This window comes from Camellia sinensis, chromosome 5 (assembly GCF_055761805.1).
Source record: "Camellia sinensis isolate YWXY chromosome 5, ASM5576180v1, whole genome shotgun sequence".
NCBI lineage: Eukaryota > Viridiplantae > Streptophyta > Magnoliopsida > Ericales > Theaceae > Camellia > Camellia sinensis.
The window spans coordinates 200,556,921-200,581,991 of NC_138965.1; the positions used below are offsets into that span (position 1 = coordinate 200,556,921).

The following is a 25,071-nucleotide window of genomic DNA, read 5'->3' on the forward strand; positions in this document are numbered from 1 at the left end:
AATGTGTGCACACGAGCACGCAAACCGAGGCAACGGCAGAATGCGAACTAAAGCATGGGAAATGATATGCAAACATGGTAATGGGATTTCAGCACTGAAAAGTGGGGGAAATCAGCCCCGAAATGAGGCGAAATGACACCAAATGCATGAAATGGTCCCGAAATGCGAATTTAGGCACCCGAAATGGCCTATAGCTATGCCAAACATGCATAATTGGCACATGGAATGAAAATACAGAAGCAAGGCAGCCCCAAAATAAGCATTTTACTAGTACAAAACAAGGCCAAACAGCAAGCAAAGATAGGGCAAAATTAGCATGCGAAAATGGCCCTAAACATGGGATTAAGAAGCAACTCATAGCTGCTGTCCTCAAACAGGTTAGGACCCTTCAACAACATTGAAGAGGGACCAACAAAAAGCACTTTCACAGAACTGTAAAAACCTCAAAAACAAACATAGATAAGGCTAATTTTTTATGCAAGAAAACGGACCAAAAGGTGGCCAAAGAGGCAAGTGGTATATGTACAACCCAAATTGAAAAATTCTCTTCTACAACATTGAAGAGGGACCAAAAATAAGCATGTTTACAGAACTGTAAAAACCCATAAACAGTATACAAACATGCTAGAAATGCAATGCAAAATAAGGCTCAAAAGAGGCTATAACATGAGGTATGCAAAATATTCCACAAACGGCCAAAGACCCTTAATGAGACATGTAGAATGGGCCAAAATAAGACTATTTTCAGAACTGTAAAATGGCCAAAAACCAAAGCATGATAGGCTAACAAAACATGCAAAAATAGGGACCGAAAGTGAGATATAACATGAAGTGGCATATGGAGGTCCCAAACCATGAAAGACCCTAAACAAAACTTGAAGAATGGACCAAAATGAGACTATTTTCAGAACTGTAAAATGGCCAAAAACCAAAGCATGATAGGCTTCCATAGCATGCAAAAATGGGACCAAAAGGGGAGTATAAAGGCAAGTATAACATGGAGGTCCCAAAAAGTGTTGAGCCCTTCTTCAATGTTGAAGAGGGACTCAAAATAAGCCTATTTACAGTTTATGTCATGGTCCAAAACAAATTACACACGAGCTAAAAAAATCATGCAAGAAAACGGTATTTACGAAGGGTATTGAAGCAAGTAGCATATGGAGGGCTCAAACAGGGTTGAGCCCTTAATGAGAAATGAAAATGAGCTCAAAAAAAAGGTACTTTCAGTTTTGGTCGGAGCTCAAATGTATAAGAAGGAGAGGCTAAGAAATATTGCAAAGAAAAGCTCAAAAAAGAGAAAATGGCAATCACCTTTGGAGACAAGTCTTTTGTTGCTTCTTGGACCAATTTGCAGCTCCTTTAGCCTTTGAGAAGCCCTCCTTGTTGCTGGAAATGAAGTGGTGATGGTAGAGCTTGGAGGTGATGAAGAAAACAAGGTGTAGGACTTAAGGTTTTTTAGGAAAATGAGAAGGATGGAGGGAGATATGGATCTTGAGGCTTGAAGAACAAATTTTCTAACCCCCAAATGTGATGCCACCAGCTGGTTATATGGACAAAAAGAGGGTGTAAAGGTGGGGCAAAAAGGAGGTAAGCTTTCCCCCACAAAATATCCCCCGGATTGGGATATTTTCTGGGGGAAACAGCTGCACAGCTGTAAAGTGCAAGTTGAGAGGAAGCAGGCTGGCCTTTTACTTTTTCTGCAGGTGGCCGGCCAGCCACCCCCCCTAGCCGGCCAGCTAGGGGTCAAAAGGGTCAAGTATAATTAGTGGCCGGCCACCACATATTGGTGGCCTCCCAGGTCTCCTCTTCACAACCCCGTGGTTCGAATTTGGAAATTCTAAAACAGGAGAGAGAACAAGCCATTTTGAGGAGGGGTTCAAAAGGGTCAAAATGAATTAATGGCCGGCCATATGATATTAGGATCCTCCCATGTGTGTACAACACAAATATGTGGTTCAAAGTTCAAGAAAGTGGGCCCAAGGTGTTCAACATTGGCCCGGAAGGAGGGGTTCAAAAGGGTCAGGTGGAATTACTGGCCGGCCACCAACTTTTAGGGTCCTCCCATGTGTGTACATCACAAATATGTGGTTTCGGGTTGAAGAAAGTAGCTCCAAGGTGTTCAACATTGGCTCGGAAGTGCGAAAAGCGGGTGTCGGAGGGCGAAAATGGAATATAAGTGGTTGCCAAGATAATTGCTGGCCTCCCACCCTCCAGTGACCTCCCTGGTTATAAAACAGAGGCACCTGACAAAAATGAACAAGAACCGATGCAAAACGAACCCTCGGGGGCCAAAACACGTAGTTCGGGGTCCCGAAAATGGGCTGCCAAGCACCGAAAGTGGCGTTCGGCCACGAAGTGGGTTTCTCAGACCCTAGTGTCCCTCAAAAGGGAGTAAATAGGAGGTATGCCAAATTTTAGAGCAAACGGAGATGGTTAAGCGGTCCCGAACCGAGGCACACGGCCTGGTAGCTCCGAAAATCGGGAACCGGGCTCTGAAATGAGCAAAATGGCCTGCGGCCACCAAATGTAGCCCACGGCCACTGAGAGATGGTCTACGGGACCTCTCCCTCCCCTCAGGAAAAGAAACAGAGAAAACCGAGTCTGGTTCGCAAACCGAGACAAGGCACAGAAGAGGGTTCGGAAATCCGGAGGCATGGCTCACAGCCAAGACTCTGAAACTTCTGAACGAGCACATTATGCAATATCACCAAGTGCTCAACTGGTGACGTCTGAGTCTCAAGGTCGGTCAAAAATGGGGTGTCTACAATATCATAGCTGGAGCTGTGTGTATTTGGACTATTGAATCAATAAAGAAATAGATTTACATTTTCTTCATGGTATTAGAGCTTTGAGCTCTTATGAGCATAATTCAAGATCCATCCATGGCGGATCATGCTTCTTTACCTTCAAGTATTCATTCTCTTCTATCAATTTTTAGTTCTCTTATTACATTCAAACTTGATTACAATAATTTTTTGATCTGGAGAAACCAACTCCATAATATTCTTCGAGCCACTAGTCTTCTTGGATATGTGACTGGTGCAATACCTTGTCCTCCATTCGAAATTACTGATGCATTTGGAAAATCAGTTTCAAATCCTACATATATTCAATTGGAAGCAATTGATGCCAATCTTCTCACTTGTTTAACTATAACACTTTCTTCTTCAGTATATTTATCTGTTCTTCATCTTCAACATAGCTCGGAAGTCTGGCAAACACTTGAAAAGAGATTTACTTCTGTCTCCAGGTCTCACATTCATCAATTGAAGAACCAACTTCATACAATTTGAAAGCAATCTTTTTCAATTGAATGTTATCTTTCACAGAGAAAAGAAGTCTCAAATCAATTAACTTTGTCTGGTGCAAAAGTTGATGATGAAAATCTCATTCTTCTTTCCTTAAATGGCTTACCAGATGAATACGATGCATTCAAAACATTAATTTGTACTAGATCTAATGTTGTATCTATGGAAGAGTTGTATTCCTTACTTGGCTTAGAAGAGATTCATATCGAAAGCAAGATCAAACATTATTCTAAAAATAATTTGCATGTTGCTTATTCAACAACCAAAGGTTCCACTTCTGGTTCTAGTTTTGAAGCACAACACTCCAATTTTGGATCAAGTCATCGCAGTAATTTTGGTGGTAGATCTCAGCACAGAGGAGGCAAAGGTGGTAGATATCATAATTTTCGTGGAAACAGATATAATTGACTCTCTAACAATCGATCTAGATCAGCTTATTCTGGTACTTCTCCATCTGTTTGTCAAATCTGTGGCAAATCAGGTCATCTTGCTTTGGATTGTTGGTATCGACTTGATCCAAATTATCAGCCTACTTCCACTACTCCTCCAAAGGCTAATGCTGCTGTTGTATCTTCTTCTTCTTCAGATTCCACTGTTCCTCCTTGGTACATTGATTCCACAGCCACAAATCATCTCACACATGATTTGACCAATTTCCAGCAATATCAAGCTTATCAGGGCTCAGATCAGGTTACAGTTGGAAATGGCTCAGTTTTGCCCATTCAACATATTGGGATTGGTATCCTTTCAACACCTCAATTTTCTTTCCATCTTTCCAATCTTTTGCATGTTCCTTCTATATCTTCCAATCTCTTATCTGTTCATCAGTTAACTAAGGACCATAATTGTCTTGTTATTTTTTATTCTAATTCTTTTGTCATTTAGGACAAACACACGAAACTGGTCCTGCATAAAGGCTCAAATATCAATGGCCTTTATCAGTTCTCTCCATCACCTTCTATATTTTCCAAGCAACCACAGGCTTTTCAGTCTTCCATTGTTCCCACTGGTCCAGTCTCTGATTTGTTGTGGCATCAAAGATTGGGTCATCCCTCTGTTCTCAAGCTATAACATTTGGCACTACATCTTCCAAATAAAAAGAGTTTTAATAAAGCCATAGCCTGCACTGATTGCTATGTGCCTAAGAGTTATAGACTTCCTTTCAAATTGTCTTGTTCTTCTAGTGATAGTCCCTTTTCTCTTGTTCGTGTTGATGTATGGGGACCTTTTACTGTTGATAATGCTCCATTTCGGTTTAATGTTTTTTTTGTTGATGATTGTAGTAGATTCACTTGGATCTATCCCTTGTATTTCAAAAGTGAAGTCTATGAAAAATTTCTTGAGTTTAAAGTCTATGCCGAAAATCAGTTTCATACTTCCCTTCAAATTTTAAGAACTGATGGAGGTACTGAATTTGTTAACAAGAAGGTTGCTTCTCTTTTCTCTTCTCATGGTATCATTCACCAAACAAGTTGTCCTTATATACAAGCTTAGAATGGTGTTGCTGAGAGGAAGCATCACCATATCACTAAAACTGCTATCACTCTTCTTCATTAATCCTCTTTTCCCTTGAAATATTGGTTTGATATTGTTGCTACAGTAGTCTTGCTAATCAATAGAATGCCTAGTTCTGTTCTTTCCAATCAATCTCCATTTCAGGTTCTTTTTTAAACACTTCCAGATCTTTCTTTCTTCAAGATCTTCAATTGTTGGTGTTTTCCTTGGTTAAAACCTTACACTACTCACAAACTTCAACCTAAGTCCTTATCTTGTGTCTTTTTAGGTTATCATCCTACTGTTAAAGGCTATAGATGCTTAGATCCTATCAGTGGAAAGTTATTTGTCTGTCGACATGTCATCTTCAATGAAACATGCTTTCCTTTTGCTTCGTTTGGTCTCTCTTCTTCATCTCCTCCTCTCTCATTGCCTCATATTCATCAATTTTTCTGGGGGTAAACTACTAATAGGTCCTAATAGTTGGACTTAATTCCCATCAAGTCCTATTGAAAGTAAGTCTTGGTAAAATTGTTGCTAAAAATAATTTTTTTGTGACAATTTTTGTATATGTCGCTAAAAATTGACAATTAGTGACTTTTCTTTGTCATGATTTTTATAAATTGTCGCTAAAACTTACAATTAGTGACTTTTTTTATGACAAATTTTTTCCATAGGACCTATTAGACAATAAGTCTACTTATTAGGACCTACACGTAACTACCCCTTTTTCTGGCCTTTTTCTCTTTCCTCTGAGTTTCCCATTGTTTCTTCTTCACCTTCTTCTTCTTCTTCACCTTCTTCTTCTTCTTCTTCTTCCCAATCTTCTTCTTCTCATCCTTCCTCTATTCCTCAATCTTCATCTTCATCTCCTCTGAGTTTCTCTCCACCTCCTTATGCTATTCCTATTACCTCTATTTCTATTGATCTTCCTTAACCTTCTGGCTTGCCTTCTTCTCGTATTCTTCCCATGCCTTCTTTTAATGTCCATCCCATGCTTACTCGATCTAAAGCCAAACCTCCACTTTGTCTTACTGCCAAATCCTCTTCATCTTCTTCTTATCTTCAATCTGAACCTCCTACTGTTCAGGATGCCTTAGCTTCTCCTGTGTGGCTTATTGCTATGCAGGAGGAGTTTCAAGCCTTGCATCAACAGGGCACTTAGGACCTTGTGTCTCTCCCTTCTCATAAAAATTCTATTGGATGTAAATGGGTGTACAAAATCAAGCGTAATTCTGATGGTTCTGTGGCTAGGTATAAAGCCAGATTGGTGGCAAAAGGATATCTTCAACAAGAAGGAGTTGACTTTCATGAAACTTTTAGCCCTGTGGCTAAGCAGCCTACCATTCACATTTTTCTTTGTTTGGCTCTTCATTTTCATTGGCCTATTCATCAGTTAAACATTTCTAATGCCATTCTTCATGGGACATTAGATGAGGAAGTCTATATGTTGCAACCCCTAGGTTTTGTTCAATCTTTTCACCAAGTGTAAAAGCTCAAGAAAGTCTTAGATAGCCTTAAACAAGCTCCTCAAGCTTGGTATTCCACTTTCTCTAAGTTTCTTATCTCTCAAGATTTTGTTAATAGTCATTCAAATTCTCTTTTTTTTTTTTTTTGTTTAGTATACTTCCACAAGTCTTCTCATTCTTGTAGTCTATGTTGATGATATCCTAGTCATTGGCAGTGATTTCTCTCTTCTTACACAATTTATTCAACATATGCATACTTTGTTCTCTATGAAGGAACTACGTACTGTGTCCTATTTCTTAGGAATCTCGGTTCAAACCTCGCCTCATGGTTATTTCTTGTCTCAAGCTAAGTATGCAACTAAGCTTCTTCACAAAGCTGGTTTAATTGATTGCAAACCTTGCTCTACCTCTTTAGCTGTCAAAGCTTCTACATCTTCTTCAGATGATCTTTCATTTTCCAATCCTTCTCTGTATAGGAGTCTTGTTATTGGCTTGTAGTATCTCACCATTACTAGGCTTGACTTAGCCTTAGCTGTCAATCAGGCATGCCAGCATATGCATCTTCCTACTAATGCTGATTTTCAAGCTGTAAAAAGATTGTTGAGATATGTGAAAGGCACTCTTCACCATGGTCTGCAATTTACTTTTGGTTCCTTTTCTCTTCATGCTTTTTCTGATTCAAACTGGTTTGGAGATAGTATTGATAGAAAATCCACTTCAGGTTATTGTGTATATTTGGGTCCTAATCTGATTTCTTGCAGTGCTAAGAAACAGTCCATTGTTTCTCGATCATCTACTGAGGCTGAGTATTGGGCCTTGGCTAATGCCACTGCCAAATTAACTTGGTTGCAGTAGTTTCTGACAGACATGCATATTAATTCCTCTTCCATTCCTAAGCTCTAGTGTGATAACCTCTCCGCTATGGCCTTGGCTTCTAATCCTATTTTTCACTTTCATTCTAAACACATTGAAATCGATTGTAATTTTATTCGAGATAAAATTGTTGCCAAATTGATTGATTTGAAGTATGTGCCTACCACAGACCAGGTGGCAGACATCTTTACCAAACCTCTTTCTGCCTCTCGTTTTCATTATTTGAAGGGCAAGCTTCTTGTGCTGCCTTACCCCATCAGCTTGCAGGGGGCTGCTAAGAATCAATTTCAGTTGTCATAGTCACAGCCAAAAGAAGAGCTAAAGCTGCAATCTAACTCATGACAGGTAAAGGAGAAGTCAGCATTGATATCTCATCTATCACAATCATGTTTCGATAGATGTTCTCCAAATAATATCTGTAATAGTTATACATACAATTGCAAAGTTTTTTAGGAAGTTAGAGTTGTTTTGTTAAATGAGTTAGTTAGAGCACTTGCACTATAGTATATAATATCTGGAGCTATGTGTATTTGGACTGTTGAATCAATAAAGAAATAGATTTACATTTTTTTCAATAACCATAGTGTGGAGAGAGTCATATTATCATAGTGTAGACAGAACTTTCATAGTGTAGATTTGGGCAAGGATTGAGTGGAAATTCAATTAAGTGAAATAATATTTTAATGAATGTAAAAAAATTGAAGGAATGAATATTAATATTTTAATGAATGTAAAAACATTTAAGGAATGAATATTTTAATTCCATAATAATTATCTTGAAGAATCATAATGTATAATTTGTTAATGTTTTATATGGAAGAATCAGATCAACCCTTAAGGCAACATTAAGGAAAGAAGGATGCATAATGTAAAATTATCATTAATGAATATTTTAGTTCCATATATATAATTAATATGGCAGACGGACGCATATAAAAATAAAAAATATGAGAAAAAATGAATGACACTTCAAGCCGCAAACACCTAACAACGTATTTACTTATATTATATAATTATGTTGGAGATTTCCTCTATTTATAGACATGAGTGCAGGATAGTCATAATAGATTTCAATTTATTTGATAATTATTCCTGATTTATTTAGAGATAAATATCAAAATATTAGTTTAATAGTGCATCATGATTTAATTGGCTTGTCCACGTGACAAGTGACTTAATTTAATTAGCCCAAGGCTTGTTATCTTAAAGACTACATCATTTGGCAACTTGTTATTTGACTTTTTGCGTAATCTTGAAATAAGACCAATTAGGCACCTCACAAGATTTGATTTGTCAATAATTATGTCATATTTTTGTAGACTTTTGTAGCACGCGACAATTTATAATTGGCTGAATTTTTACATGCTTACCGTAGTAATACTAATCAATGACGGGGTTATGCTACTAAACACACTTTTTTTAGGATGTGTACCATATATAAATTATGACATTTTTCGTGTTGATTACGATAAATGTTATAATTAATTTTTTTTTAGTTATAATTAAAGCAAATAATGAGTCATTAGCAGTTGACCAGTGAAATTTATGTGTTTTTTTTTTTCAAAACATATTTGATTGTACAATGTGTATTATAAAATAATAATTTTAATTTTAAATTATTACTTGAATAGTTATATACATTAATTATAGTTAAATTATTTGTGTATTTTGATAATTTTAGTTTTCCTGTATTATAAAAAGTGTAATTAGCATATAATAATTTTGTATGATACATATCAAATTATAAAATAATAAAATAAATACTCATTTTGATATTAAAAATAATAGTTAAATTAAAAGAAGAATTAGTAACATAAAATTAAAAGTAATTCTAACTATTTGATTTTCTTTTATATTCATTTGTAAAATAAAATATGTAAAAATAGAAATTATATAAAATTTATTTAAAAAATTAAATATAAATATATTATTGTTGGATTATCATATAATGATTTTATATGATATATATATATATATATATATATATATTAAATTATAAGATTGTAAAATAAATACTCTTAATTAAATTAAAATATCAACTATATAAAATAAATTTAATAATGGCTAATCAAAAAAGAATCACATAACAACATCTAAACAATAGATACATCTTAGTGTGTGAAGTGATTAATCATTTATAATATGATGTCAAAACATAAAAGAATTTATTGTTCAACAATTGAAAAAGTAACTCAAGTAGTAAATTCAAACTTTAGATGTTATTCTAGAGTATCATTGTTGTGTAGGTTTTTACTCTTGTGAGTTGTGATTATATAAAATAATATAGGAAATGAAATATAATTTCATATATAAAATCACTATAAAATTTAAACAACAAATTCACAATATAGAATAATATATAAGGTACTGGGTAGAAAATAATGCACATGAAAAAAAAAAAGAAAAAAAATGGTAGTTTAGCATTAAAAAAAATTAAAACCCTTGAAAGAATTTAAATAAGTGAATCAATGACAAAAGTTTAATGTTTGGTGACAAAAACATTTCTTTTGGTGTGTAATAGTTTACTAACTTTACTAAATAAGTTTCATTCCTCTCTTCCCCATCTGGCCAGAAACCCAAGGATTCAATCAACATCCTAAAAACTAAATCCCATACCCAAGTAGTCACATAAACATGTTATCACATAAGTATATAACACTACATCTAAGTCTCTAACAAGCGAGACAGACCCATTGTGATACTAATAGCTTCCCGGGTACCCAAAGTATTCGAACCCAGTACGCTCTGATACCAAGTTGTAACGCCCTCAAAATAAACTCATAATATCATGCAATCACGATAAGGAAAAGAGATTTCATATTACAATCATCAGAGTATTCTTACAAAAGGTATTACATGTTGACAACAAAAGTAAATGCCCTATAGGCTTACAACATTCCAAGTCAACACTTGGCTACGAGAAGGAGAGTACTAGCTCTACACAAAATAAGTTCTTGGCTTGATATACATGTAATACAACCAAAAACAACAAAAACGAGTCTAACAGCCTCAAGCCTCTCAAGCTACGTCCTTGGAGGTGGCATAACACCTGTACTTGAAAATGATGTCCCATATAGGGTGAGCCAACGCCCAGTAGAGATATGCTAAACATAATATGAGCAAAAATTAAAACATTGGCATTTGATAAATGTTTAACCCACATAAATCAATTCATAATCCATTTCAATTACATGACAAATATATCCATGTTTCATTCCATTTTCCATTACTTATCCAGTTCTCAATTTATGAATAAGGCTCAGAACCTGGCCAATAATTTAATGAGACTATAACTCATATCAACAATACTTCCATATTTCACAATAGATACGCATGTTTGCTGTATCAATAACACAGAAAACACTTCCATGCTTCACAATAGATACACACGTTCGCTGTATCAATGGAGTCCATCCCTTATCTCCTCCCAAATAATATCCAGTTTAGGAGTCCATCCCCTGTCTTCCCCTAAATCGTGGACTGCATCCCCTATGTTCTCCCACAAAACACAATGTATATAAACACACATCATATACATGACCAATCAATACATAAATTTGATGTATTATTCCAACCGTCATATTCGATGACATAATCAACTGATTAGTTTTAGTTCGCCTAATCATCATGCATTGTCTACAACAATCAAGACTATCCTCTACCGATAGCCCAAAGCAATTTATTGCTAAATAGATAATAAATGCATCAACAGATAATTTGACAACAATATCATAAGTGAGCGATTAATAAATCCAACTCCACCATTCCCTCTTATAATAAGACAATTTCATTATTTCCAACTCAATTCCATATTTCCATAACATTTCCAAATTAATTATGTAAATTAATTCATACAACAATTTAGGTCTTTCTCCCCTTTTTCTCTACAATGACCCAAAGGTCCCAGATATCATCAACAACATCAATACCATCATTTTAAGACCCAAGATACACATTTATGAGTCAAAATAACAAAACCCTTCTTTATTCATTTTAAAACCCTAACACCCAAAATTACCCAACTTCAACATTACATCAAAATAACCAATAGTTTATGTTAAAGACCATAAAAATAAGTAGTTATCCCTACCTCAAATTCGGAGCTCAAAGGAAGAAGATAAAGAAATTCGAAATGCTCCAAACCCCAATATTTTTGGATCAAAATGTAGCCCTCAACAAGCTCCACACTTTTTACAAAGGCCCAAGGGGTAGAGGATCACTCCTACTAGATCAAACCATAGAGAGAAGTTGGAGTTTTAGAGTGAGGTGCTCTCCAATGGAGGTTTTGAATAGTAAGAGAGAGAAAGAAAGTGTGAAAAGTGAATTAAAATCACCCAGCTGCCAACTGATATACGACTAGTCCGCTCGAGCGGAGAACAGGACGCTCGAGGGTCAAGCACAAAAATAGGACCCGCTCGAGCGTAAGAATACCCGCACGAGCGCCAAGACACAACTGCAAAACACACCCGCTCGAGCACAAAGGGAAACCTGCTCGAGCGTAGATTACACTCTCCCAGTATTTTTATAGACATTGAACACCCGCTCGAGCGCAAAAGAGCTCGTTCGAGCGTGACCCACTCCAGCGTAAGGAACTCCGCTCGAGCGTGAAAACAACCCTGCAGTACTTTTGCAGAGGCACAAAACACTGGAAGTGTGTAAACTCCGCTCGAGCGCAAAAGGATCTGCTCGAGCGGACCACCAAAAATCTGGGCAACAAGAATTGAGACAAAAGCTCAACCAACCTGTTCGAAACATGCCCAAGACAATTCTAAACTCAAATACAAAGAGTTAAAGGACGGAAAGGAAATACAGGCAACAACAGCTATCAATGGAACCAAGTCCGAAACACAGTAAACATGAGAGGAAAACCGGGATCGCTATACCAGAACCAAGTACGAAGACTACACGTCACTACTAAATTAAAAATACTAAAGATATAAATAAATTAAGTATCCCGCACTAAAGCGCACTAACACAGCTCAACCCCACTCGCCGTTACTCTTAAATAATACCTAAGTTCATGTTCTTCAAGCTCTAAAATTACCCAAGATATGGGTTCAAATCGAAACTTAATTAAAAGTAACTTTAAGATAAAATAGAGTTTTAAACAAACTTTCCCATTCTATTTGCTAACTTTGAAAATTACAAAAGCCACTCCACGCTATTCGAAAAATTCAAAAACCATCCAGATAACAACTAATATATCCTAAGTTTGAAACCCAATTGGTCTCACTTGATTTGCTTATTAAAATAATTAATTATATCTAAACAGGTTATTTTCTGCAGCACTTTAAAAAAATTAATGGTTCTCTTAGTATACACGAGCAATCAACGCAAGGGCAAAAATGTAAGAAACTAGACTCGTAACCGGTTCTAATGACACTAATTTGGTAATTTTTGGATTTATACCCAATGAGAACGACACTCCCGAATTTATGGTTTGAAAGCAGTTTTCTGGACAGATTTGAACGCATCAGTTTATATGGATTTTGACTCCCAAAAATTATGAAAAACTTCAGATATGCAACTCATTATGTAATTAATCTACTATAAAAATTTCAGTTCAAAATTCATTCGTTTGATATGGTTTCTTGATTTTTAAAGTTTGTGATTCTGTGCAGAATTTTTGGACTAAGAATTATACCCATTCTTTATGCATGAATTTAACTCCTCAGATCTCTTAATGGTATATATATATATACAAAATACATAAACCTATAACCTCTCCATCAATGAACTAAATAATAATAGAGTAAGGATAAAGAACAAAAACAAAGAGAAGAAGAAAGATAGAGACCTACCGCACACCCAAAAGTTCTTCCTTGTTTGGAACCCCTTTTTTTTTCTATTTCTTTTCTCTCAACCTCTCTCTCCCCGTGGTGGTTGGTACTTGTAGGTGGGGAAGACAAAAGACGGTTCGGTGATGGTGGCGGACGATGGTGGCTACTACGGAAGAGAAAGAAACATAATCTCATTAGAAAAAAGATAGTGTAAAGTTTAAATATTGGTAGTAGTAGAATCGTAAATCTATCCCACATCGTTCATAATCTAATTAGAAAATTTTAAATATTGGTAGTAGTATAATCGTAAACTTATCCCACATCGTTTAAAAACAACGCATAATGTTTGAATATAAGGGGTGATTGAGACATCTAATAATTGCCGAGCTAAGTAGCGTTAGCTTATGACACAAGCGAGGGCACCAAAGTGGTTGGATGCTGGTGAAGTTGATAGATGGCTTCAACGCTTGAACTCAAGTTGTGGCCAGCATAGTTGAACTCAGGCAAGACTAGTGAAACTGTAGGTTCCTGGGCGATTGCTTTAGTTTAAGTCATTGGACAACCACATTTTTTTTTTTTACGTGTAGTAAAATTTGAAAATCTAAATATACTTTCGCACCCTGTGGATTAGTCCTTGGTGATGATTACAAAACATAAAAATGATGATTTTTTCAATTTTAGTCAATAGCATTTGGTGGGGTTGGCAACTAACCAAACAAAAACTCTTTTTTTTTTTATCTTTTGAATATTATATTTTTTAAATTTGCATCAAAAACTTTGCATTTTTTGTGTATCTGGTGTAGAATGATCTAAAAACATTACCAACTTATTTTCACTTTTAATTTTAATGAATTGTTTTTCATTTTTTTTATAACTTATTTGGTCCATATTATAGCGATCCCGGGTTTACCCTTGTTATACAGTGATCTGGACATGTGTCCGTGGATGTTGGTAGTTGTTTATTATTTTGTTTACATCCTTTTTACTTCGTAATTGAGTTATAGGATGTGTTGGGCTGGTTTGTTACAGGTTGGTTGAGTTTAGAAACCAAAACTAGTTGCCCAGGTTTTGGCCTGTACGCTCGAGCGGGGGTTTTGGCGCTCGAGCGGAGATTACACCCATTCAGAATTTTCCTGTGCAGCGTTGTACGCTCGAGCGTGGTATTGGCCGCTCGAGCAGGGTTGTCTGAGTGCCGCTCGAGCGTAGAGTTGGAAGCTCGAACGGAGGCCTGGTTCTGTATAAATGCTGGGAGAGTGCATCCGGCGCTCGAGCGGAAGTTTGGACGCTCGAGCGAGAGTCTGTGAGTGACGCTCGAGCGGGGTGTTTTACGCTCGAGCGGGCGACTGGGTTTAAGTCCCGAAATTGTGACTTTTCAAATCACTTTTTACTTTCTCTTCTCTCTCTTACTTTTCCAAAATCACCATTGTTGAGCCTCTCACTCTAGACTCTACCTTCTCTCTAGGTTTTGATCTAGTAGGAGTGATTTGCTCACCTTTGGCCTTTACAAAAAAGTTGTTGATCGTCGAGGGCTTCATTTTAATCTGAAAATCTCGGGTTTTGGAGCACGTTGGGTTTTGTCGTCTTCTCCCTTGGAACTCCGAATTTGAGGTAGGGATATCCTACTCCTCTCTATGGATTTTGTCTTTAAATTTTGGTATTTTGAGATGTTGGGCTTGGCTTTGTAATTTTGTGAAAGTTTGGGGCTTTTGTGTAATTTTACAAAAGTTGGGGTTTTATTCATAATAAACCTTGATGCATGTTTGGCATAGAGAAATGGAATTGATGCTAAATCATTGATGAAAATGGGACCTAAGGGTTGAAATGGTAATTATGGGAAATGGCCTAATTACATTGTTTGATTAATTGGGATAATTAATGGTGAGAAATGAGAAAATGAAATGTTGATTAAATATCCATTGTGCATTTATTTTCTGTTTAGAAATAACTGCTTTGGACTATCGGTGGAGGATAGTCGTGATTGTTGTAGACAATGCATGATGATTAGGCAAACTGAAACTAATCAATGAAGTGTGTCATGGAACTTGACGGTTGATAGAATACATTAACTACATGTATTGAGTGATTGTATATAGAACCAATGTGTTTGTATACGTTCTGTGTAGAGGAGGAGATGGGGGATGTACTCCGCGGTTTAGGGGAAGATAGGGGATGTACCTCTAAACCGGATAGTGATGGGAGAAGATAGGGGATGAACTCCGTAGATACAACTCATATGCTTGTCTAAAGAAGTGAAGATAGAGCTTATATGCTTATCTTTGTGAAGTGTGGATATAGCTTATATGCTTATCTGTGGATATTGTGGTTATACATATCTGTGTAGAATGTGGATATAGCTCATATGCTTATCTGTGAATGTGGATATTGTTTTTATACATATCTGTTGAAATGATGATAGAGCTAGCATGCTTATCTGTTGAAAAAGGGAAAATGAAAGGTAACTTGGACTCGTAAGTTGTATGACATAAATGTGTAATTTATGTGAATGTATCTGTGTTAGCCATCTATCAATTGCTAATCTTTTAGTCATTGTTCATGGTTGATTTAGTGTATTTCTACTGGGCTGTGGCTCACCCTATATGGGAATATCATTTTCAGGTGCAGGAAGCATGCCACCTCCAAGGACATAGCTGGAGGCTAGAGGTGGACATACTTTTGCCGCTTAACTTTTGATGTATTACATGTAACTTCAAGCCAAGGGCTTAATGTGTAAACGAGTTAGTACTCTTTGTTGTAACCAAGTGTTAACTTGGAAAGCTGTAAGCCCGTAGGGCATTTTGTTATGATGTTAACATGTAATACTTATGTAATGGAACTCTAAGGAATAAAGGAATGTGGTTAGTTTATATGTAAATGCATGTCTTATCAGATGGGTTTAATGTTGTTATTTTGAGGGCGTTACACATATAGTCGCGTAGATTCTAAAACGCAAACTTTTTTCAAAAAAAGTTCATAAAAAAAGAACAAAAAAACAAGAAAACCACAAGTTCACGGCTCAACCCGGATCTGTTCCCTAGTGGCCAGAGTCACCACACACAGTGGAATAATTTCCCTGGACTAAAATACACAGATGGTCCCAATAATCAGTACACATCAATATCACAAAACGTGGTAGTTTACCATTATAAACATGACACCAAAACAAATAGTTTACAAAATGCTAAGTTCACACATGTTTTACGAATAATTTGATTCCATTGATAACATAATAGTTTTATCAAAATGGTTTAGTCCTGAAACAACAATTTAATTTTCCAATAGTTAAAGAGAGGGGAACATTTATAAAAATATGTAGCATGAAACTACTCACCTGAGAAACGAAATAATATAATCCTCGAATAGAGTATGAAAGTCCAACTAGTGTCCTGAACGAAGTATGAAGACTACACGTCACCACTAATTTAAAAATGCTAAAGATATAAATAAATTAAGTATCCCACACTAAAGCGCACTAACATAGCTCAACCCCACTCACCGTTACTCTTAAATAATACCTAAGTTCATGTTCTTCAAGGTCTAAAATTACCCAAGACATGGGTTCAAATCGAAACTTAATTAAAAGTAACTTTAAGATAAAACAGAGTTTTAAACAAATTTTTCCACTCTATTCGTTAACTTTGAAAATTACAAAACCCACTCCACGCTATTCGAAAAATTCCAAAACCATCTGTCACGACCCCATTCCGCCCCTAGTAGAATGGTGTCGTGATGGCCAGTAATCCGAGATTACCAAAGGCCAACTTACAAAGATTCACACACAATCAGAATACATATGAGGCCTACATGTGCAGAAGCAATGTATATAAATCTAAGTAGTCCATAAGAGCAGTGCATAGATCAAATGAAATGACATACATCTTTACATAGCTTTACAACTTGGGTACAAATAAAATAAAGTACAAATATTACGTCTTGATCAAGAGGCTTCTCCAGCCGACATAACAAGATACATGAACTACAACTCAAGAAGCTTAGTCTACAAGATTTGCCAGCATAATAAGCATTAAACATCATCTAGCAAAACACATCTCGGCGTCACCGCCTTCTTGGTTGTTACCTACATATATATAAGGAGAGGATGAGCTTGAATACTCAGTGAATGGTATAAGTGATAAAGGGGTTAAATGAATGATTCTCGAGGTCCTTGTCAAAACAATACATAACATAACTTGTACAAAACATACTTGGCAGAGATCGGCCGTCCGTTTATAGGCCGTCGATGGCCGAGATCTCACAAACTTGGTGCTACTTGGGCTTAAAGTCCCCTAGCATGAGAGGACTTGTGCTGCAAATGCTTATAGTCCCCCAGCACGTACGGACTAGTGCCACAAATGCTTAAAGTCCCCTGGTACGTACGGACTTCCATGGATTGTGTTACAAATGCTTATAGTCCCCTAGCACGTACGGACTAGTGCCACAAATGCTTAAAGACCCCTGGCACGTACGAACTTCCATGGATTGTGCTACGAATGCTTATAGTCTCCTAGCATGTACGGACTAGTGCCACAAATGCTTAAAGTCCCCTGGCACGTACGGACTTCCATAGATTGTGCTACGAATGCTTATAGTCCCCTAGCACATACGGACTAGTGCCACAAATGCTTAAAGTCCCCTAGCACGTACGGACTAGTGCCACAAATGCTTAAAGTCCCCTGGTATGTTCGGACTTCCATGGATTGTGCTACGAATGCGTATAGTCCCCTAGCACATACAGACTAGTGCCACAAATGCTTAAAGTCCCTTGGCACGTACGGACTTCCATGGATTGTGCTACGAATGCTTATAGTCCCCTAGCACGTACGAACTAGTGCCACAAATGCTTAAAGTCCGCTTGCACGTACGGATTTCCCGAGAATGTCATCCAAAACGAAGCTAATACTTGATACACAAAATAGGGATAATCATTCATGCTTAACAAATACTTTTCGAACAAAGCAAAGCAAGGCTTATCAAAACACGATAACATAGCTTTATTAAAAATACCACTCACATAGTTCTTGGGACGTCGGAATCAAAGCAATGGTCCAAGTCCTACAAACACATGGCAAAGTCCACTGAATGTACTTCTCAAAACAAGTCTCACATGCATGCAAATGACCTCGGCGGTCCTTCAAACTAAGTCAAGACAAGGCAAAACATGTTGAAGTGAAACATTGTTTTACATGTCAGGAAGACATGCTGGGTACCAACCAGGTCTTTGCCGAGGTCCCACACCTCCTTGCCGAGGTGTGGTCCCGGTGGCCACTTTCATGGAAATGAAGTCAGGAAAATCTGGTCTCCTTTTTGACGAACATGAAGAACATGAACATGAAGAACATAAACAACATGGATGCTAAAATCATAACTTGTTTATACAAAATCTGAGATTTCATGCTATAAGTTCGAAAACATGGACCTGGGTACCCATACTTGAAGATCTTGGGAAAACAAACACAAAAACATGGATCTTAATGCAAGCTTTCGGATCAAATCATGACTTTTCTTCAAGAACACATGAATATCATATTCTCTTTCTAAAACCGAACTTCAAAGCAATGCATGGCTTTCAAAGCATGCTCGATCATGCAATGCAGCTAGATGAACAATAAGAATAGCAAGATCAGATCAAGAATCTAACCTCAAGACGCGGACCTAACGGCTGAAGGTGTGAAGATCAAGCTTGGAATCTATTTCTCTCTCTAAGAACTTCTTCTCCCCTCTTCCTAGAGCTTCTCTCTCTTCAAAAGCAAGGATATGGAAATGATATGGTTTCTCTCTCTGCCGGCTGATTTAACATTCATCTCGGACACGTGGCACCACCGGGTTGGTTCTCCTCAAAAAGGTGATTGAAAGACAAGACATGTGTAAGAGATAGTGTATTTAACAGGCTAGGTAGCAAGGGCACTCCGGCTTGCAAAGACATCGGCTAATGACAAGGCATCGGCAAGTAAGGGGACAATGATCTTGGCTAGGAAGGACAACACTTGGCCAAGTTGTGCCACACCTTGGCCTAGATGTGCCACACCTCGGTCTAGGTCACACCAATCCAGGTACAAGATCACTTGGGTGCAAGAATAACATCTCGGCCTAGATAATACACATCTCGGCCTTGGTGATACACACCTCGGCTTAGATAATGACATCTCGGCCAATATGCTAGGACGAAGGTGGAGGTCAACCAAAGTGGTTCCAAGATAGTTCTAGGCTTAAGGTGACCTTGGCTAAGCATAACCTAGGCTTAACATGACTTAGACTTGGCAGGACTTAGGCTTGAGACAGTAAGGAAGGAACAAAACATGCAACACACTTAAGCAAAACAAGGTAAGATTGGCAAGGCAACTTAACATGGAAAAACATATAAATGCATGCACGCATGACTAAGGCATGAATGTGGGTTGTTACACCATCTAGATAACAACTAATATATCCTAAGTTTGAAACCCAATTGGTCTCACTTGATTTGCTTATCAAAATAATTAATTATATCTAAACAGGTTGTTTTTTGCAGCACTTTAAAAAAATTAATGGTTCTCTTAGTATACACGAGCAATCAATGCAAGGGAAAAAAAAGTAAGAAACTGGACTTGTAACTGGTTCTAATGACACTAATTTGATAATTTTTGGATTTATAGCCAAAGAGAACGACACTCCCGAATTTACGGTTTGAAAGCAGTTTTCTGAACAGATTTGAACGCATCGGTTTACATGGATTTTGACTCCCAAAAATTATGAAAAACTTCAGATATGCAACTCATTACGTAATTAATCTACTTTAAAAATTTCAGTTCAAAATTCAATCGTTTGATATGGTTTCTTAATTTTTAAAGTTTGTGATTTTGTGCAGAATTTTTGGACTAAGAATTATACCCATTCTTTATACACGAATTTAACTCCTCAGATTTCTTAACGGTATATATATATATATAAAAAATACATAAACCTACAACCTCTCCATCAATGAACTAAATAATAATAGAGTAAGTATAAAGACCAAAAACAAAGAGAAGAAGAAAGATAGAGACCTACCGCACACCAAAAAGTTCTTCCTTGTTTGCAACCCTTTTTTTTTTCTTTTTCTTTTCTCTCAACCTCTCTCTCCCCGTGGTGGTTGGTACTTGTCGGTGGGGAAGACAAAAGACGGTTCGGTGATGGTGGCGGACGATGGTGGCTACTACGGAAGAGAAAGAAACATAATCTCATTAGAAAAAAGATAGTGTAAAGTTTAAATATTGGTAGTAGTAGAATCGTAAATCTATCCCACATCGTTCATAATCTAATTAGAAAATTTTAAATATTGGTAGTAGTATAATCGTAAACTTATCCCACATCGTTTAAAAACAACGCATAATGTTTGAATATAAGGGGTGATTGAGACATCTAATAATTGCCGAGCTAAGTAGCGTCAGCATATGACTCAAGCGAGGGCACCAAAGTGGTTGGATGATGGCAAAGTTGATAGATGGCTTCAATGCTTGAACTCAAGTTGTGGCCAGCATAGTTGAACTCAGGCTAGACTAGTGAAACTGTAGGTTCCCGGGCTATTGCTTTAGTTTAAGTCGTTGGACAACCACTTTTTATTTTATTTTATTCATTTATTTTTTTTTACGTGTAGTAAAATAAAAAACTAATATTCGGATGATCACGGATGGACTTTTATTTTTCAAGTATAAAATAAATAAACTTTTATTGTTATGATCATGGATGGATCTTGAAAATTTGAAAATCTAAATATACTTTCGCACCCTGTGGATTAGTCTTTGGTGATGATTACAAAACATAAAAATGATGATTTTTTCTCTTTCAGTCAATAGCATTTGGTGGGGTCGGCAACTAACCAAAAAAAAACGCTTTTTTTTTTTTGTTTTGAATATTATATTTTTTAAATTTGCGTCAAAAATTTTACATTTTTTGTGTATCTGGTGTAGAATGATCTAAAAACATTACCAACTTATTTTCACTTTTAATTTTAATGAATTGTTTTTCATTTTTTTTATAACTGATTTGGTCCATATAGTCGCGTAGATTCTAAAACGCAAACTTTTTTTAAAAAACGTTCATCAAAAATGAACAAAAAAAAAAAAAAGGAAAACCACAAGTTCACGGCCCAACCTGGATTTGTTCCCTAGTGGCCAGAGTCACCACACAGTGGAATAATTTCCCTGGACTAAAATACGCAGATGGTCCCAACAATCAATACACATCAATATCGTAAAACGTGGTAGTTCACTATTATAAACATGAGACCAAAACAAATAGTTTATAGAATGCTAAGTTGACACATGTTTTACGAATAATTTGATTCCATTGATAATATAATAGTTTTATCAAAACGGTTTAGTCCTGAAACAACAATTTAATTTTCCAACAGTTCAAGATAGGGGAACACTTATAAAAATATGTAGCATGAAACCACTCACCTAAAAACGAAATAATATAATTCTCGAATAGAGTATGAAAGTCCAACTAGTGCCCCGAACCAAGTATGAAGACTACACGTCACTACTAATTTAAAAATACTAAAGATATAAATAAATTAAGTATTCCGCACTAAAGCGCACTAACACAGCTCAACCCCACTCACCGTTACTACGGAAGAGAAAGAAATATAATCTCATTCGAAAAAAGATAGTGTAAAGTTTAAATATTGGTAGTAATAGAATCGTAAATCTATCCCACATCGTTCATAATCTAATTAGAAAAAAGAGAGTGTAAAGTTTAAATATTGGTAGTAGTATAATCGTAAACTTATCCCACATCATCTAAAAACAACGCATAATGTTTGAATATAAGGGGTGATTGAGAGATCTAGTAATAGATGAGCTAAGTAGCGTTAGCTTATGACTCAAGCGAGGGCACCAAAGTGGTTGGATGATGGTAAAGTTGATAGGTGGCTTCAACATTGGAACTCAAGTTGTGGCCAGCATAGTTGAACTCAGGCTAGACAAGTGAACCTGTAGGTTCCCTGGCTATTGCTTTAGTTTAAGTTATTGGACAACCACTTTTTTTTATTTTTTTTATTTATTACGTGTAGTAAAATAAAAAATTAATATTGGGATGATCGCGGATGGACTTTTATTTTTCATGTATAAAATAAATAAATTTGTATTGTTATGATCATGGATGGATCTTGAAAATTTGAAAATCTAAATATACTTTCGCACCCTATGGATCAGTCCTTGGTGATGATTACAAAACTTAAAAATGATGATTTTTTCTATTTCAACCAATAGCATTTGGTGGGGTTGGCAACTAAAAAAAAAAAAAAAACTCTTTTTTTTTTCTTTTGAATATTGTATTTTTTAAATTTGCGTCAAAATTTTTACATTTGTTGTGTATCTGGTGTAGAATGATCTAAAAATATCACCAACTTAGTTTCACTTTTAATTTTAATGAATTGTTTTCATTTTCTTTTTGTAACTTATTTGGTCCATATAGTCGCGTAGATTCTAAAACGCAAACTTTTGTCAAAAAAAGTTCATCATAAATGAACAAAAAAAAAAAAAAGAAAACCAAAAGTTCACGGCCCAACCCGGATCTGTTCCCTAGTGGCCAGAGTCACCACACACAATGAAATAATTTCCCTGGACTAAAATACACAGATGGTCCCAATAATCAGTACACATCAATATCACAAAACGTGGTAGTTCACCATTATAAACATGACACCAAAACAAATAGTTTACAGAATGCTAAGTTCACACATGTATTACGAATAATTTGATTCCATTGATAATATAATAGTTTTATCAAAACGGTTTAGTCCTGAAACAACAATTTAATTTTCCAACAGTTAAAGAGAGGGGAATATTTATAAAAATATGTAGCATGAAACTACTCACCTGAGAAACGAAATAATATAATCCTCCAATAGAGTATGAAAGTCCAACTAGTGTCCTGAACCAAGTATGAAGACTACACGTCACCTCTAATTTAAAAATGCTAAAGATATAAATAAATTAAGTATCCCGCACTAAAGCGCACTAACACAGCTCAACCCCACTCACCGTTACTCTTAAATAATACCTAAGTTCATGTTCTTGTAGCTCTAAAATTATCCAAGACATGGGTTCAAATCGAAACTTAATTAAAAGTAACTTTAAGATAAAACAGAGTTTTAAACAAACTTTCCCAATTTATTCGCTAACTTTTAAAATTACAAAACGCACACCACACTATTCGAAAAATTCCAAAACCATCCAGATAACAACTAATATATCCTAAGTTTGAAACCCAATTGGTCTCACTTGATTTGCTTATCAAAATAATTAATTATATCTACACAGGTTGTTTCTGCAGCAGTTTAAAAAAATTAATGGTTCTCTTAGTATACACGAGCAATCAATGCAAGGGAAAAAATGTAAGAAACTAGACTCGTAACCGGTTCTAATGACACTAATTTGATAATTTTTTGATTTATACCCAAAGAGAACGACACTCCCGAATTTACGGTTTTAAACTAGTTTTCTGGACAGATTTGGACGCATCAGTTTATATGGATTTTGGCTCCCAAAAGTTATGAAAAACTTCAGATATATAATTAATTATGTAATTAATCTACTATAAAAATTTAAGTGCAAAATTCATTCGTTTGATATGGTGTCTTGATTTTTAAAGTTTGTGATTCTGTGCAGAATTTTTGGAGTAAGAATTATACCCATTCTTTATACATGAATTTAACTCCTCAGATTTCTTCACAGTATATATATATATACAAAATACGTAAACCTACAACCTCTCCATCAATGAACTAAATAATAATAGAGTAAGGATAAAGAACAAAAATAAAGAGAAGAACAAAGATAGAGACCTGCCGCACACCCAAAAGTTCTTCCTTGTTTGGAACCCTTTTTTTTTTTTTTCTTTTTCTTCTCTCAACCTCTCTCTCCCCGTGGCGGTTGGTACTTGTAGGTGGGGAAGACAAAAGACGGTTTGGTGATGGTGGCGGACGATGGCGGCTACTACGGAGTAAAAAGAAACATAATCTCATAAGAAAAAAGATAGGGTAAAGTTTAAATATTGGTACTAGTAGAATCGTAAATCTATCCCACATCGTCCATAATCTAATTAGAAAAAAGATAGTGTAAAATTTAAATAATGGTGGTAGTATAATCGTAAACTTATCCCACATCGTTTAAAAACAACGCATAATGTTTGAATATAAGGGGTGATTGAGGCATCTAATAATTGCCGAGTTAAGTAGCATTAGCTTATGACTCAAGTGAGAGCACCAAAGTGGTTGGATGATGGTAAAGTTGATAGATGGCTTCAACGCTTGAACTCAAGTTGTGGCCAGCATAGTTGAACTTAGGCTAGACAAGTGAACCTGTAGGTTCCCTGGCAATTGCTTTAGTTTAAGTCATTGGACAACCACTTTTTTATTTATTTATTTATTTTTTTTTATGTGTAGTAAAATAAAAAATTAATATCGTGATGATCATGGATGGACTTTTATTTTGCATGTATAAAATAAATAAATTTGTATTGTTATGATCATGGATGGATCTTGAAAATTTGAAAATCTAAATATAATTTCGCACCCTGTGGATCAGTCCTTGGTGATGATTACAAAACATAAAAATGATGATTTTTTCTAATTCAATCAATTGCATTTGGTGGGGTTGGCAACTAACCAAAAAAAAAAAAACCTTTTTTTTTTCTTTTGAATATTATATTTTTCAAATTTGCATCTAAAATTTTACATTTTTTGTGTATCTGGTGTAGAATGATCTAAAAACATCAACAACTTATTTTCACTTTTAATTTTAATGAATTGTTTTTCATTTTTTTTATAACTTATTTGGTCCATATAGTCGCATAGATTCTAAAAGGCAAACTTTTTTTCAAAAAAAGTTCATCAAAAAAGAACAAAAAAAAAAAAGAAAAAGAAAACCACAAGTTCACGGCCCAACCCAGATCTGTTCCCTAGTGGCCAGAGTCACCACACACAGAGGAATAATTTCCCTCGACTAAAATAGACAGATGGTCCCAATAATCAAAACACATCAATATAGCAAAACGTGGTAGTTCACCATTATAAACATGTGTAACAACCTTCATTTTATCTTAGTCATACTCACATGCATTCACATGAAATTGTTTTGTTAAGTTTCCATTTTTGCAGACCTTGATTTGTTTTGTCTAAGTGTTGCT

The 25,071-nt window shown here is 35.9% G+C and overlaps 1 protein-coding gene across 1 annotated transcript in view; it reads right to left on the reverse strand.

Annotated features, from left to right (window-relative positions):
* Positions 1–7,418: 7,418 nt before the first annotated feature.
* Positions 7,419–25,071, reverse strand: part of LOC145792016 (protein MAINTENANCE OF MERISTEMS-like) — a 135,418-nt gene continuing 117,765 nt past the window's right edge. The window contains exon 4 of the mRNA XM_082872494.1: positions 7,419–7,475. Within this exon, the coding sequence (XP_082728620.1) occupies positions 7,419–7,475 (57 nt within the window). The remainder of the gene's footprint in view (positions 7,476–25,071) is intronic.